Source organism: Poecilia mexicana, unplaced genomic scaffold (assembly GCF_051168715.1).
Source record: "Poecilia mexicana isolate PSO_F unplaced genomic scaffold, ASM5116871v1 scaffold_7, whole genome shotgun sequence".
Lineage (NCBI taxonomy): Eukaryota > Metazoa > Chordata > Actinopteri > Cyprinodontiformes > Poeciliidae > Poecilia > Poecilia mexicana.
In genome coordinates this window covers 6,877,837-6,893,316 of record NW_028263376.1, presented here as the reverse complement: position 1 = coordinate 6,893,316, position 15,480 = coordinate 6,877,837, and the positions used below count along the sequence as shown (strand labels likewise).

Here is a 15,480-nt window from a genome sequence, read left to right as displayed (position 1 = left end):
CTGGTTCGGCTGAATGAAGAAGGTGTGGACTTCACTGGCTGTTTGGAGAGTAATGCACGATGCAGAGCATTGGCACAGCTGGAAACGGCAACACGTTCTGTGCTTTTAAAGGGTTAAACATCCAGAGCTTTAACGCGACAGATCGTTACTTCAGTGTCCAGGAGTTGCTGTGCTTTGTTCAGATTGGAGGCTGTTTAGGGAGGAGGAGGGGGGTCGGTCTGAATGTTCAGAGTGGGGCCCTGAGTTTTTCTCTCCTCCTGCTGCCTGAGCTGAGCTGAACTGGGTCAGCTGTGCAGCTGGATGTTGCTCTGGCCTGGAAGGAGAGACAAACAGAGATACAACACAGGGCTATTGTCTGCACTCATGTCTTGCTGTGGGTTGGGTCTATCTGTATTTATGACATGAAGCTTGACTTGATGAGCTTTGTCTACATGCAGCTGCTTGCCTCGTCTCCTGGTTTACAGAAGCTGTTTTTTACTCGGTGAATTGAAAACTCCAACAACACTTGAGGTGCTAAGAAGTGACTTTTATAAAGTCGTTTCTTGGCGCTTGAAGTGTTCCTGGAGTCTTCTCCTCTCCTCTTACTTTCTCCAGGCACTTTGGTGAAGCTGTAACTAGAAATGTTTTTGGATTACTCTCTGAATTAAGCCTCCTGCTCTGATATACATCACATCTAGGCCTGTCATAACAAAATTTGCTGGATGATGAATTGTCCCAGTGATTATCGCGATAAACGATAACATTGTTGTTTTGAGACCACTTTCATTGATAACGGTATCCTAATGCAAGTTTGCCCTCTCAAATGTCAATAACCCATAATTTTGTAAATGATGCAGCTCTCTGGAACTGGCAGATGTTTTAAACATCCAAAATAAAATGCAACCAAAAACTATAAATAAAAACTATAGAACCTAAACCATGAATTAAATGGATTATGTCATCTTGGAGACAAACAAATTACCTTTCACAAAATATTAACTATCAGAATGGAGATTATTGAGCTCTGAACCCTTAGCTGTCATGACGACACCAGTGTCCTCATGGGCCAATTGTAGGAGTGCACAGATAAATAAATAAATCAGCCCTGAATACCATAGGTTTGGGAGATCGACGATTGGTTAATACTTACATGTGAAGCTGTTCTTATCCTCTGATCAGCAAAGGTCTAAAAATCAGCCACTGTCCTTTATTTCTCTGCCATAAGAGATGTTTGACTGTTGGCCCCGCCCACCAGTTTGTGTCTGCATGTTTGCAGTTCATGGTCACCCCACTGTTGTCATCATGCTGAGTTTCTTGCCACATTTAGCAACAAAATAAATCTGCAGGTCAGGCTTTTAAAAAAAAATGACAATGACGGACAGCCATCGAGGTGATGGACAGTTAAGGGGTTAATTTATCATGCTGATAATTGTTTATTGCAACAGGCCGAATCATATCTCACCTCAGCTGTGTTCCTGTCCCCTCAAACGTAATGAACCTGGTCTGTCCTATCCTCCTGACTACCAGGAAAAAACAATATTGTCCAATCACCTTTTTTTTTTTTTTTTTTAAATCCCACATTCTTTGTAAGGTAATAAAAGGTTTTATGCACTTACTTTCTCTTCCCATAAAATGTGTTATTACTGATAAATGCCATTTTTATGAATTAGAAAAAGGTATGTACAAAAGTCCCACCCCTTCACATGTGGTATCATTGAAAAGCCCCAAATGTCCTCTCCAGATACCAAAAGGAATTAATTCAGTAGAATGCAGGGGGTGGGAGATATTCAAGTTTAGAAATGTCCTTTACAGAGGACAAAAATGAACTACTGGTAGTCAGGAGGATATAGCGGCATTCTCACAGCACAAATGAGCAGTTTTACTGCCATCTGAGCGGAGAACCACCCGGAGCCTGGAGAGGCAGCCTGCAGACGCTCAGAGGAAGAGGTCTGTGTGAATCAGGAATGACTGAGTCCTGGTCATCCTCAGGGAATGTCTGGCTCATTTCAGGGTTTCCACATGCATGTTTTAGCCTCAGGTGAAGAGGGGTTATTTTGAACCACAGATCTGACGTGCGATCAGAGCCAATGGCAGAGCTACTGTGGGTCTTGCTTAATCTGTGGTGTGAGGCTAGTAATGCGACATTGGTGGGGTTGGAAGAATATATTTTTTTTTGTTGTTGTTGTTGTTTTTTACGTGTATCACTTTGAATCTTGATGCCAGCTTGGAGTGTTTGTTGAGCCAAGCTGTACCAGGCTCCAGTGAGCCTCCCATGCAGGACTGCGTGTTCCTGTTGCTGACTCACCCTCATGTCCAGCTCTTGTCTAAAACTCCCTTTATCTGAAGATGAGGGCAGCCCGCTTTCTTCTTTCACTTCCTCCTTTCATAGCAGAAGAAATGGCCACACCCAGGCAGCAACACTCACCACAAAATTACTAAACTGCCATCTCAGCTACATGATGCGTACAGTCTCGGTCTGTTGCTTTGCTCCGAGCCTCCTTCTTGATGCCCTTTAATGTTAAGTTTATCTCAGTTTCTAAGAGTTCCTGGCCCTAAATGCAGAATCCCAGATGGCCACACCTTTTCACTTCTCATTTGAGCATCAGTTGAGCTGTTGCTAAAAACCAACGTAGATGGATAAGCAACAGTGACCAGTGTAACACTGCCATTAAGGGTTACTCAAATTACTCAAGAGCAGCCAGTAATTTGCTCCACCCTGACAGCAACAGAAGCAACACTAGGAACTAGACAGAAAACAGTTATTAGTCTGAAAATGTCTGAAGGTCACATGTTGCGAATTGATCAGAATGCTCGCATCCTAACCTGACATGCGTGTCCAGGCACACTTGGAACATGTTGCCCCACCCGAACACGCTTAATGTCCGCCGGCTGTCTGGCACCAGCCCTCAGAAACCCAGGACTAATGGGAAGAAACACAACTTTTAAAAACTTCACCAAAACCAATCATCAACTCAAGACAAATGTTGCCGGGAAAAGTTTTGTTAAATGTATGAGATTACAATAAAAAGTCAGAATAATTGACTTAAGCACTGGAAATGTGAGCCAGCAGCTTTATCATAGCTTTGAGGATAAAGGATTCCCTCACAGAAGCTCCAAGCCCTGGCACCAAACCATCTTTGTACTCATTTCAAACTGTTTAAAACAGCATAGGTGACTTTTTAAATGACGGTGGCCATTGCTCTTTGGGGTGTTATTACATTTGAACCCCCTAATCATCCATGTACACAACAGGTGCACAGATTGCAGTTTTCTGCCTGATGACCGATCTTTAAAAAGCCTGACCTGCCATCTCTGATTCTGGCCGATAACGATGTGTTTTTGTCTTAAATGTTGCTAAATATAGAAAGAAAGTCACTGAGTTGATAACAGTGGACTCTGTTAACCTTGTGCAGGTGTCTGCATTCTCTCATGGCAGCGTTTATGTGGACAGTGGCTGATTTTTATTTTTATTTATTTTTCAGACCTTTCCCGATGTCGGTTTTTCTCATGCAAGTGTTGGCCAACGGTCAATCTCTCAAAATGAAGGATTTTCTTCACCCAGCCGATTCATCGGTGCACCCCTAATGCACACTCATTAAAAACGCTTTTGTGCATTTGCTAAGGTTCGATATGTGTAGACTCGAGATGAACTCATCAGTTAATCTTTGGTATAAAATATATTGTAACCAGTTCACCTGGAGCCACTGTTGAAAGGATTCGATCGTTCTAAGCTTAAATGCTTAAAATACGTTATCCGTAATGCTGTTTGTTAAAAACTAAGAAATGGATATCTGTGATGATTAACCCACATTTTGTTGACAATTATTTTATTCCAATCACACAGTAACCCACCACTCTTAATATATCAGCCATTTTTTAGGGACCAAGTCAGGTGGCTACATGAAGAGCAGGTAGTCCAGAAAACAGGCCGTTGTCAATATACAGAGCCTGAATGACATTTAAAATGCATCTCACTAAATATTTCAAGAATTTACTGATATATTGAGCAGATTGTCATTCAATAAATTGTGCTGCTCTTATATTTAACCCAGCTTCACGATGCTGTACTCCGATGGCTTGAGTATAAGATGAGAAGCTTAATGGCTCGGTGTGATGTCTCCAAAAACTGGTTCCAAGTCTATCTGCAGCTTAAAACATTAACCACTGCAGTGTTGCACTGGTGCTTGTCTGTAGGTTGCTATTGAAGGTGGGTCCGCTGATTCCAAAGTGGATTTTTCCAATAATATGTTGACAAGCCTTTATAAAATCCTTTCCCGTTTCCACAATCCTTGGCTCATATCCCAGTGATCACTGCAACCAAAGTTTCTCTCCAAGACTGATGTACTTGTCTTTCTACAGTTTTCAAAGCCACAATAGATCAGAAAAAAACATTAAGGATGTTTAAGTTTAGGCGCCTTGCAGCTTTTGGAGTGACGTTAGTTTTGCGTGCGTGTTGGAGATGATTAATGTACTGCACAGAATTCAGCTCGTCTATCTTCACATCATCCTGGACTTTTCCCATTTAAACAAAGGGCTGTTTATGTGAGGATCTCGTTCTAATCAGCAGCATCTTTTCCTCAGCAGCAGAGTCCTGATTTTAAAGCCCTTCGGGAACGCTTCTCAACCTGTGCTCGCCTGCCTGCTGTTCGCAGAAACATCAGGATTGCAGCCAGTAAACTCTTCCATGAATGCTGCATGCGCAGAAAACAGACGGATGGTGTAACTTTGTTCCTGGCGGCTCTCCTGTCTTTCCTCGGGAGGAGAGATGTGCAGGTTGGGGCACATGCGTGTGTGGCAACAAGCAGTGTTCTCCTCCTGGAAGGATGTTGCTTCATAATGCAATAAATGTTTTGCGTATTACTAACGAAAGAATGAGTTAAATATAATTAACAGCGAGCATTGCTAGAATTCAATGGTCTGTGAGCTCACTGGAGCACAAACAGGCTCTGGTGGTTTGAACCGACGCACATGTTTGCGCAAACAAAAGCAGAGCTAGCTATAGAAACATGAACATGGGGGTGTTCAGGACTGACTGGGGGCTGGTGTGGGTCTTGCTCCTTTGACCTCCCTGGGATGGCATGGTGCCCCACCCATTCCTTGGATTTTCTAATTCCTAGATGTAGCAGTATGTCAATCCCATTGGTTTGGGGGTTAGTTTTCCTCAATGCTCAAAGCCCCTGGCCTCTGCTGCCCATGTTCGGCCTATAGCTACTCTTTGGGGGGGAGGGGGTGCCTGTTGTCTGCCTTTCTCAGGGGTGCTGCAGCCTCTGGGATCCAAGGCTACCTTAGGACCAAGTACTGGAACGTTACTACTCTTAATGTTACATCCTGGCAATTTGCATATCACCAAGAACTGCCTGGATTCCTTAAGTGTTGGCTAATTATTGAAGTACTATGTATTCAGACTTTCTGTGCCTGAAACGCATTTAACACTTGTTTTAATGCATCATAAAGATTTTTGGGAGTAAGCAGGTGGTTGGCACAGTAATGTCATTCAGAAAGTACAGCAAATCTTCTGTTGCCAAAACTCTCCCCACATCTCCTAATCCATGCTTAATGGCTGATGGGGGTTGAAGGCTGTAAAGGATAAAATGGATCACATCTGCTGTACTTCTGTTTGCCTTCCTCTTATCCCCTAAAAGTCTACTACTCCCCCATTTTCTTGCAGCCTGAATGAACGACAGACGTGCTGCAGAATGTCTGTCTAAATATCTTTGTACATCTCTGCTACTTCAGACTGCATTTTGACTTTGCTGATACAGAAAATAACCAATTTTTAGCCGCCTTTACTCCGCAGCTCTGTTTTAAGCGTGTTCTATTCACATCCACAGCCAATTTCTGTCCAGCTCTAAAATTAAATTGCCACTTGTTTGGTATGTGTTCCCACTACGTTTTCAAAGTTATCAAGCAGCAAGTGCAAAATTATTTGCCAAATCTCTGCAGTACATTAGTACTGACCAATAATCATTTAATTTTTCAGTCATATAAATGGAAACATCACAGGTTTTGCTGAGGTATGACTGATGTAGAGCAAATGAGAAGGAACAAAGTGGTGCTTTAAAAGCAGCACTGTGGACATTCACACATTTAAAACAATATCTCAAGTGTTTTCCAACAGTAAACCTGGAATACAACTTGGACAAAGTGCAACAGGGAGAAAAGAGGATAATCTCTAAATATTTTAACCTCTTCAGTCCTGATCCAAAAAGTAGTTCTGTGAAAATAACTTAAAACTATAATATCCTAAGTTCTTCATTAAACACAAATTTTCTGTAGTTGAAATGAACAATTTCAATAAAGAACTGCCTGAAAGGGACAGATGTCCTGCTAAAATTGGAATCTCCTTCATAAAGAAATGTTGACGCTCAATCAAAAGTGAATGTTGGGTGAAAATGCATCTCCTTTTGCAAGTGTGTTGACGATGCAAGCATAAGCTTCATAAGCTAAAGAGGACTGGTCAAGAGAATGCTGCCGATGAGCAGTCTCTGCATTCCCATCGAGTACAGTGGTATTCCAGCTATTGTGTTACATCATAGTTGGAAAGCTGCCTCCAACACCCAATGTCTAATGTTCAGCCTGAACAAGGATGCATGGAGAACGCATGTGAACAGCAGTGACAGAATGGAATATGTGGAGAGTTTTAGGAAGCTGTGCAGGCCTTTTGGAGTTTCTGTTCTTACTTTGTTACAAGGAGAGCCTTTTTTTTTCAGTTGCGTGGAAACCAAGGTCCTTCTGTCAGGCTTGAAGATGGTTCTCAGATGTTTTCAGGAAGAAAACAGTTGTTGAAAGCTGCATGCTATGTATCAAAGCTCATTAATCATTTTGCCCGAGTCCTCCTCTGGCCTCCTGTCCTGCCCTTCCTTCCGCCCCAACCTTTCATCTCCTCCTGTTTTCCTTTCATTTTCCGATTCCTGCCCAACTCTTTACTTGGATGGATAGAAAATATCAGTTGGGTAAATTGTCAGGCTGGAGTTAAAAATGTCCTACGCTCAAGCACTTCCCCCTTTTTTTTTTTTTCTTTGGGCCTTCCACCTCGCTTCCCCTCCTCCATGTTCTTCCCGCCCTCCTCCTCCCTCCTAGTCTGAAACCAGAGCCCAAGGAATGGGAGGCCTGCCAAGATCCAGTTTGCTTTGCCCTTTTAAGGCAAAAAACCAGGGGGAACTTTTTTCTTTTTTCTCCAAGCAGAGGCAGAAAAGAAAATGAAGGGAGGGAGGAAAAGAGGGGATGTATGGAAGGAGCAGAAAGGAAGAGCAGGAAGTGTAGTAGCTTAATTATGGCTTATTTTATATAACTTGGAGGGAAGGAAGGAGCAGAGAAGCGATCAGCTTTTGGATGTTTGAGGAAGCTGTAGTTGACTGTCTTTGTCTGCTACATCACACACTATTAAAGCTAATTTAACTCAGGCCATCATCTCGATGTCCTTGAGGACAATGAGGAATGGAAGACATTTCCTGAAGTCTCTCTATTTTTTGTCAGAACATTGAAGAGTTGCATGCTTTCTGTGCATTTTGCTGCTATATTTGGCATCCATAAATTATCTTTTATTTTTTCATGCTGAAGTATTTGCTACATGCCTTTATCACACAGTGACAAGTGATGGATGAAATACAGGAAATCTGTGGGAAACGGAGAATCCATAAACTGTTATACATTGCAGCTTACCCCAGGTGAAAATTCCCTAAATATTAAATTGGAAAGATGGAGTTGCTTGGTTAGAAAATGTGAATTTGGATTTCCACAATTACAAATAAGAAATAAGATACTGATATGATCATTTCCAGGGGCAGGAAACACCGACTGTGTTTTCATCTTCATTTTTCATTTCAAGGTTGATGGAAACGGCAAATTTTGAAAACTTAGTCAAAACTCAAGTTTTTACACTCACTTGAAGTACTTTCTGGCTTTTCCAAAAAGTTATTGTACCTAAAGGGAAATGGAAACACATTTGCCAAATAAGTTCTGACATAGTGTGTGCTTCCATCTATTGGTGGGTCTGGATCGCACCAAAGACTCAAAACCCCCAGTTCGGAGGAGAGGAGCCCCATTTTCTGAGATGTGTGGTTCATAGTAGTTTGAAACATCTACTTCCTGTTTACCACAGCCATGTGAAGGGTCAAAATCTGGTGAAATTATGCTTTGCATAGCCTGGTTGATTTATTCCAAACCAGTAGATGGAAACACGACTAATTTGCATTTTCTTTGACGGTTTTAAAGTTCGCTCAATTGGATAAAAACGAAGCTACTCTACCTCATGATTTGTAGTGATAAAAGATGTACACTAATCGTTGCCATGTGGTTATTTTTCTTCAAAGTCTTGATACTTGTAAAGGTAATTAATTTTTCTATCAATCACCACACCTTATCCAAGGTGCTTATCCAAGATGAGGTTATGTGGAGGGAAACCCACAGATCCCTCTTACCTCAGTTTCTTTGACTGAACTCATCACTGCCAAATCTGAAACTTGTCTAGAGCCAGAAGAGCATGGAGTGGTCGGAGAGAATTAGTGTGGCGTATGTAGTGACTCTAGTTCTCTACTGATGAAGAGAGAGCTGAGCCGAAAGGAAAATGCCATCAGTTTACTAGTCGTCGACCTACGTTACTACGCTTGTCTATGGCCATGAACTTTAGGTAGTGGCTGAAAGAACATGATTTCTCAACAAGCAGCCAAAATGAGTTTTCTGAATTGGGTGTCTGGGTTCTCCCTAGAGATGGAGAGAGAAGCTCGCTCCTCTGGGAGGGCCTCAGAGTAGAGTCTTTAGGTTGGCCTTTTCTTCACTTCAGGAGACTAGAGACTAGAGACTGCACCAAGGATGAGGTTCAAATGTCTTAAATTTCTCTGTTTGAATGTAAAATCGACCCTGCTTAGCTAAGAGTTATTTGTCAAATTTTTTCTAGTTTTAAACCATGGCCTTAGACTTATAGGAGCTATTCACATGATCGCGTCATCATTCAACAAAAGTAATGAGAGGAAAAAGTCAGTTCTCGGTCTCCTTCCAGTCAGACTTGAACCTCCTTATGACTCTTAATTTCCTTCTTACCCAGTTTTTAGAAGCAGCCCAGTCACCACAAAATCGGTTCATTTCAATTGCTTATATCGGGTTTTTATTATTTTTTGCACATAGAAGGTTGGTATGTGAGTGAACCAGTAAATTCATTCAGATCAATCTTCACCACCACAGACCATAACTGTGATGCACCACAGTGGCAAAAAAGCCAGAATCCATCTACGCATTTCTTGCTCTGTCCTACAATCTCTTTTGAACAAGTCATCAAAATTGAACTCCTCCAATTTACTCAGATGGATAGCCTCGACCCAGAGGAAGAACATCATAATTATCCGGTTGTAACGTTGGGGTCCGACTTGACACCCAGATCCCCTGGGTTTCAGCGCACCTGTAATCTTGGCAGCGAGTTTAGTATCTCCTTAAGAACTGTGTGAAGGCATGGAGGAAAACATTGACATACTGATTTGAGTTGGGATATGGAATGAATGTGATGCATTCAAGTGGCTTCATTTAAAAGTATGTGTTCACATTTTTTAAATTGAATAAATGTCTTAAAGCAAGAGCTTATCTCCCTACTGGTCATACTTCTCTGTCGAGGGGCCAGGATAAAGACGAGCTGCGGGTTGGAGACTGCGATGATGTCGCCAGTGTGTCATGGGTTGGTTGGTGGGCGGTCCTTGCTGCTTTGAGACTGTGCCAAATGGATGAGTCATGGGAATTTTGGGGACAAGAGGAAGATCAGACATTTAAAAAGGTTGGAGGGAAGAGTTGTGAGTCAGCAAAAGGGAGGCGGGGGGGTTTGTGGCAGGCTTTGTCCATATATGGGCTGCAGTAGGCTTGTGGTCTGCTGGGAATACTGCCAGATTCCTTGGATGTTTAGTAGCTATTGAGAGGAGGAGAATACACACACATGTACTGACGTTATCAGAATGTGTTTGCAGATGTGTGTCATAACACTTTTGACAACAACTTTCTCATCGGACTTTTTAAAAGTCATTCAGAGTTCCTTGGAAACGCCGCAAGTGGGAGTTTGTCGCTGATTTTTAGTGTCTCAGCTCAAGATTCAACACGGTGTACGATCCGACTTCCTCAGCTGTTGTTTTGGTAGCATTAGGGGTCCTGTTTGAGCTGGTGTACCTGACAGCTATGTAACACACCCTTGCTGCAGCTGATCTGCATTCCTCCAGCAAGCAACAACCTGTGATGCACACCCAGCTCAAACCCACCCGTTGGTTCAAAAGATACTTTAAAACTGGTAATTTTATCTCTGTCCTTAGGCAGCCTTTTCTGACTCTCCTTTATTGCCTCCGTTTTCTTGTCTCTCCTTTTACTTCCATTTGTGGTTGGACAGAGTTTCTCCATTTGTACCCACGGGCAGAGAGGTTTTGGTGTTCTCATGAGGACTGACCTCGAAAGAATCACTGGTCTGAGCTCATGCAGGGTTTATTTGTCCACTGGGAGCCAATGCAATGTCATGTTTTACCGCACTAGAAAACAACTTGATATAAGCTGCGCTTCAATTGACAGTGTCATTTTGCAATTTGATATTTTGAAAATAAATTTGCTAAATGGGAGCATAACAGGTTTGGAAAAAAAAAACATTTGTTTTTTTAAAAAGTTTTGGTACTTTTTTGTTGGCAAAACTGCAGTGGAAACGCTTTGCATTGGATGAGTCACATGATCAATAGCGGGATGTTGCCATTGGTGCAAACCACAAAGTGGACCACGACAGGAAGTGGTAGGAGTATCATGGCGTTGCATGTTTTTTACTGTTATCGCAAGAACAAACTTATTCATGTGTGATTTCTATTTGCCTTATTTAATAGAAATGACATAATTGCTAAATTGTGTTTCTATCTGGCACTGGCAGAATGTTGAGAAAGCTTTGCACACATTTGAAATGGAAACGCTGCTCGTGTCAGAAAACTGGGACATTTCCCTGTCAAACTGGGTCAAACTGTAATAATGAAAATATTTCAAGTAGATCTGTTCCTTGCTCTTGCATTGTGTTTTTACAGCTCGTCTGGCTCGCCACGTTGCTCTGCATCCAGTCCGACCCCATCCCCAAACTCTTGTTGTGGCGCCAGGCCCAAGTTTTCCGGCCTGTAATACGCCCCACAGTAACCCCCACAATTGAAGCAGTTTCTTCAATGAAACTACTAAAAATCAGTCTAGATTCAATAGACGAGGCTCGGTGGATCATAGCAGTCACCACAGTGCTTTGCATCCTTACAAAACACCAACGCTCTTACCCAATTTTCCCCCCTCCAAGACAATGTTCTAATCGGTGAGAGGACACGCTGACACATTGCCCCACCCTTCCCTTCAGGCTGGACCTCTGCAATCATCCCTTCAATAAACCATCTTATGCAACCAGAGTGCTGGATTTGCTGGGGGTAGGGGATGTTGTGCGAGTCGTGCCCAGACTAGCTTCAAGCTGCATCACTTTTTCCTCTACAGCTGGTGGTTATAAGCCGAGAGGAAGACCTCAGATAAAATAACCACATGGTGGGCTGTATGTGCTGCTTTATTATGATGTGGCCATCAATGAGTTCAAATATATACTGAAAAATTAAAGTTTTTTTTTTGTTTTGTTTTTTTGTAATTCTCCAACAGTCTCGGTTTATCACTTCGCCTCTTTGCAGTTGGCGTTCACAGATGAGATCTGGGACAAAGCCGTTTGTGTTTTGTTTTGTCATGCTTGGTCAGGATGAAGGATTGCTGGAAAGTCAACTACCCAAAGCAATCTGTTGGACTTGCCTTAATAGTATTTTACTAGTTGGCTTTATGAACTGAATATGATCGTATTGTGTTGTAATGAAATTGTGTGTATAATGGAATCGGTTTCATTTAACTGCTGGACTGATTTTTATCTGGATTCGAGTTGGACCTGTTGGTTGTGGATCAAGTTTCACTTATTTCTCTGTAAAGCAGAATCTCCATAACAAACTACATAATTTTAACAGAAAATGTAATTTTTTGACAATATCCACTGTTGTAAATTTAAATTGTGTAGAAAAGTGAAATAAGTGGTAAATGATAAAGTGGGATTTGATAAGTGAAACGGTTTTCTTATGAAATGTTCAACAGTTCCGAAAACCAATAACGGACCTTACATTTTGTCAAGTGCTGTCATTAAAATCATCAATACACAAATATATTGTTCAATTTCTTATAGTTCAAAAGCAGCTTTTAATAAAACGGAGGGTTTTAGTCTTGATGTGCAGTTTTCTGGATGTTTGTTCCAGATTTGTGGTGCATAGAAGCTGAATGCTCCGTCTCCATGTTTGGTTCTGGGGATGCAGACCAGAACCAGAATCAGAACAGCTTTGGTGCTAAGCTGTTACAGTACTTGCTCCATCTTCCTGGTGCAAGTGAGAACACAAGCAGCAGCTGTATGAATAAAGTTTGAAGAATAATAAAAAAAAAAAAAACATATCATTTGAACATATCTCTTTTTTTTTTCTTTATACAACCCCTGGCAAAAAGTATGGAATCACCAGTGTTGGATGAGCAGTCATTCAGACATTTCATGCTGTAAAACAAACTCGGATCAAAAACATGACACAATATTAAGGTCATTCCAAAGTGCAACTTGTTGGCTTTCAGGAACACTCAAAGAAATGAAGAGAAAACATTGTGGAAGTCAGTGAATGATACTTTTATTGACCAAACATAGGGAAATAAATATGGAATCACTCAATTCTGAGGAAAAAAGTATGGAATCATGAAAAACACATAAACAAAAGACCATTCAAAATACATCACTAGTATTTAGTTGCACCATCTTTGGCTTTTATAACAGCTTTTAGTCTCTGAGGCATGGACTTGATGAGGGACAAACAGTATTTGGTGCCTACTCTCTTTGATAGCAGTTGCCAGATCAGCTTTGCAGGTTGGAGCCTTCTTGTGGAACATTTTTTTCAATCTCCACCACAGGTTTTCTATTGGGTTGAGATCTGGACTATTTGCAGGCCATGACATCGACTGAATGTGTCTTTCTTCAAGGAATGCCTTCACTGTTTTTGCCCTATGGCACGATGCATTGTCATCTTGGAAAATCATTTCATCATCTCCAAACATCTGTTCAATTGAAGGGATGAGAAAACTGTCCAAAATGTCAATGTAAACTTGTGCATTGATAGAAGAATTAACCACAGTCATCTCCCCAGTGCCTTTGCCTGACATGCAGCCCCATATCATCAAGGACTGTGGAAATTTGGTTGTTTTCTTCAGGCAGGCCTCTTCATAAATCTCACTGGAACGGCACCAAACAAAAGTTCCAGCATCATCACCTTGTCCAATGCAGATTCTTGACTCATCACTGAAGACAACTTTCATCCAGTCATCCACAGTCCATGATTGCCTCTCCTTAGCCCATCGGAATCTTGTTCTTTTATGGTTAGGTGTCAATGCTGGTTTTCATTTAGCTTTCCTGTATTGAAATCCCATCTCCTTTAGGCGATTTCTTACGGTTCGGTCACATACATTGACTCCAGCTTCCTCCCATTTATGCTTCATCTGTTTAGTTGTACTTTTTTGGTTTTCAAGACAAATGACCTTTAGTTGTTTGTCTTGACGCTTTAATGTCTTTCTTGGTCTACCAGTACGCTTGGCTTTAACAACCATTCCATGCTGTTTGTGTTTGGACCATATCTTGGATACAGCTGACTGTGAACAGCCCACATCTTTAGCAACCATGCGTGAAGGGTTACCTTCTTCAAGAAGTTTCACAATCCTCTCTTTTGTTTCAAGGGACATTTCTCTTGTTGGAGTCATGGTTCTCGCCACTCCACTTTGTCCAGCAGCCCTCCAAGGTGTCATGACTGCAGGTGTTTTGAACTGCACACTAACGGGCACATCTAATCTGGGGCAGGTGTCCATTTAGGGAAAGGAAATAGACTGGGTGTGTCCTTTTTTCTACCTCCAATTTGAGTGATTCCATACTTTTTTCCTCAGAATTGAGTGATTCCATATTTATTTCCCTGTGTTTGGTCAATAAAAGTATCATTCACTGACTTCCACAATGTTTTCTCTTCATTTCTTTGAGTGTTCCTGAAAGCCAACAAGTTGCACTTTGGAATGACCTTAATATTGTATCATGTTTTTGATCCGAGTTTGTTTTACAGCATGAAATGTCTGAATGACTGCTCATCCAAGACTGGTGATTCCATACTTTTTGCCAGGGGTTGTATCTGGTGACCATAGGCAAGACAGGCTGAGACTTTTCCAGTGCGACTACCTTAAGATGCCACCATATCATCTATACACACAATACTAACCATCAAATAATTTATTTAAAGCAAAAAGCTATTCATATGAATGCTTAAGTATTACTATTAGTCTATAAAAAATAAACTAATGCAAAAATGAAACTACATACTAAATTGAAGTGTATGTATGGATTAGCCTTAAAATTATAGGCTTGTTTTTCAGCTCTTCAACAGACCAACACAAGTATAACAAGCAGATGTAAGATTAAAAGTTCTAGTTAAATTTCTTTGTAAAAGATGAAGTACAATCTTGGTAAAATAGAAACTCTGATGGAAAATCTTGGTATACATCGATAACCGGTATCAAGTTAACCAGTTGTCCCTTAATGGTTTCTCCCAGCTGCCGATGTTTGGTGTATTTACTCTAAACAGACATTCAGACGGGGATAGTTTAACCCTTTTGTCTGTAATTTCAGTGCCTCTATGTGGTCAGATTAAAATCTGCACAGAAAATGTAAACTCCCCTCTCTCTTCCAGGGCTAAACATACTAGCTAATGTGTTGATATACAGCTGACTACTCCCTGAAAATGTTGCCATACATTAACTGATAAGAGAGGGAAATATGATTTTCAAAGATCAGCTTTCCTTTGCATACTTTTTACTTTAGTCACTTTGTATTTGACACATTCTCAGTAACAATTTACATACATGTTTCTATGTGTTTCATTTTTATAGCAGTTTGTCCTTAAACCCTTGTCCTCTTGGCCTTCAGACTCTAAAGCCATTGTGGATGGGAACCTGAAGCTGATCCTGGGTCTGATCTGGACCCTCATCCTGCACTACTCCATCTCCATGCCCATGTGGGATGAGGAGGAAGAGGCTGATGACGGCAAGCAGAAGACGCCCAAGCAGAGGCTGCTGGGATGGATCCAGAACAAACTTCCCGAGCTTCCCATCACCAACTTCAACAGGGACTGGCAGACTGGCCGGGCCCTGGGAGCCCTGGTGGACAGCTGCGCCCCAGGTGAGGGGAAGTTGAGATGTTTGTCTCTTATTAAAGTGGTGTGCAGACATGTTCTGTTTGTATCATAGCATGTGGTTTTGATGTGGGGCTGTTGTGTGCTTCAGGGGGGCTTTTGTCTAATTCTTCAATTGAAAGGGGATGAAACAGTAAAGAAAAGGGAGCAGAAAGGAGGGAACATGTCAGACACAGGCAGGATTTTTCCACATTATCAGCTTTAAGTCACCCTCAGATTACTAACAGACTGAAATCAAAAGAAT

At 41.5% G+C, this 15,480-nt stretch overlaps 1 protein-coding gene across 4 annotated transcripts in view; it reads left to right on the top strand.

Annotated features, from left to right (window-relative positions):
* Nucleotides 1–15,480, top strand: part of flna (filamin A, alpha (actin binding protein 280)) — a 54,418-nt gene that overhangs the window by 10,530 nt on the left and 28,408 nt on the right. For all 4 annotated transcript variants that reach the window (XM_014998220.2, XM_014998218.2, XM_014998221.2 and 1 more), the window contains exon 3: nucleotides 14,972–15,223. In XM_014998220.2, coding sequence (XP_014853706.2) covers nucleotides 14,972–15,223 — 252 coding nt within the window. The remainder of the gene's footprint in view (nucleotides 1–14,971; nucleotides 15,224–15,480) is intronic.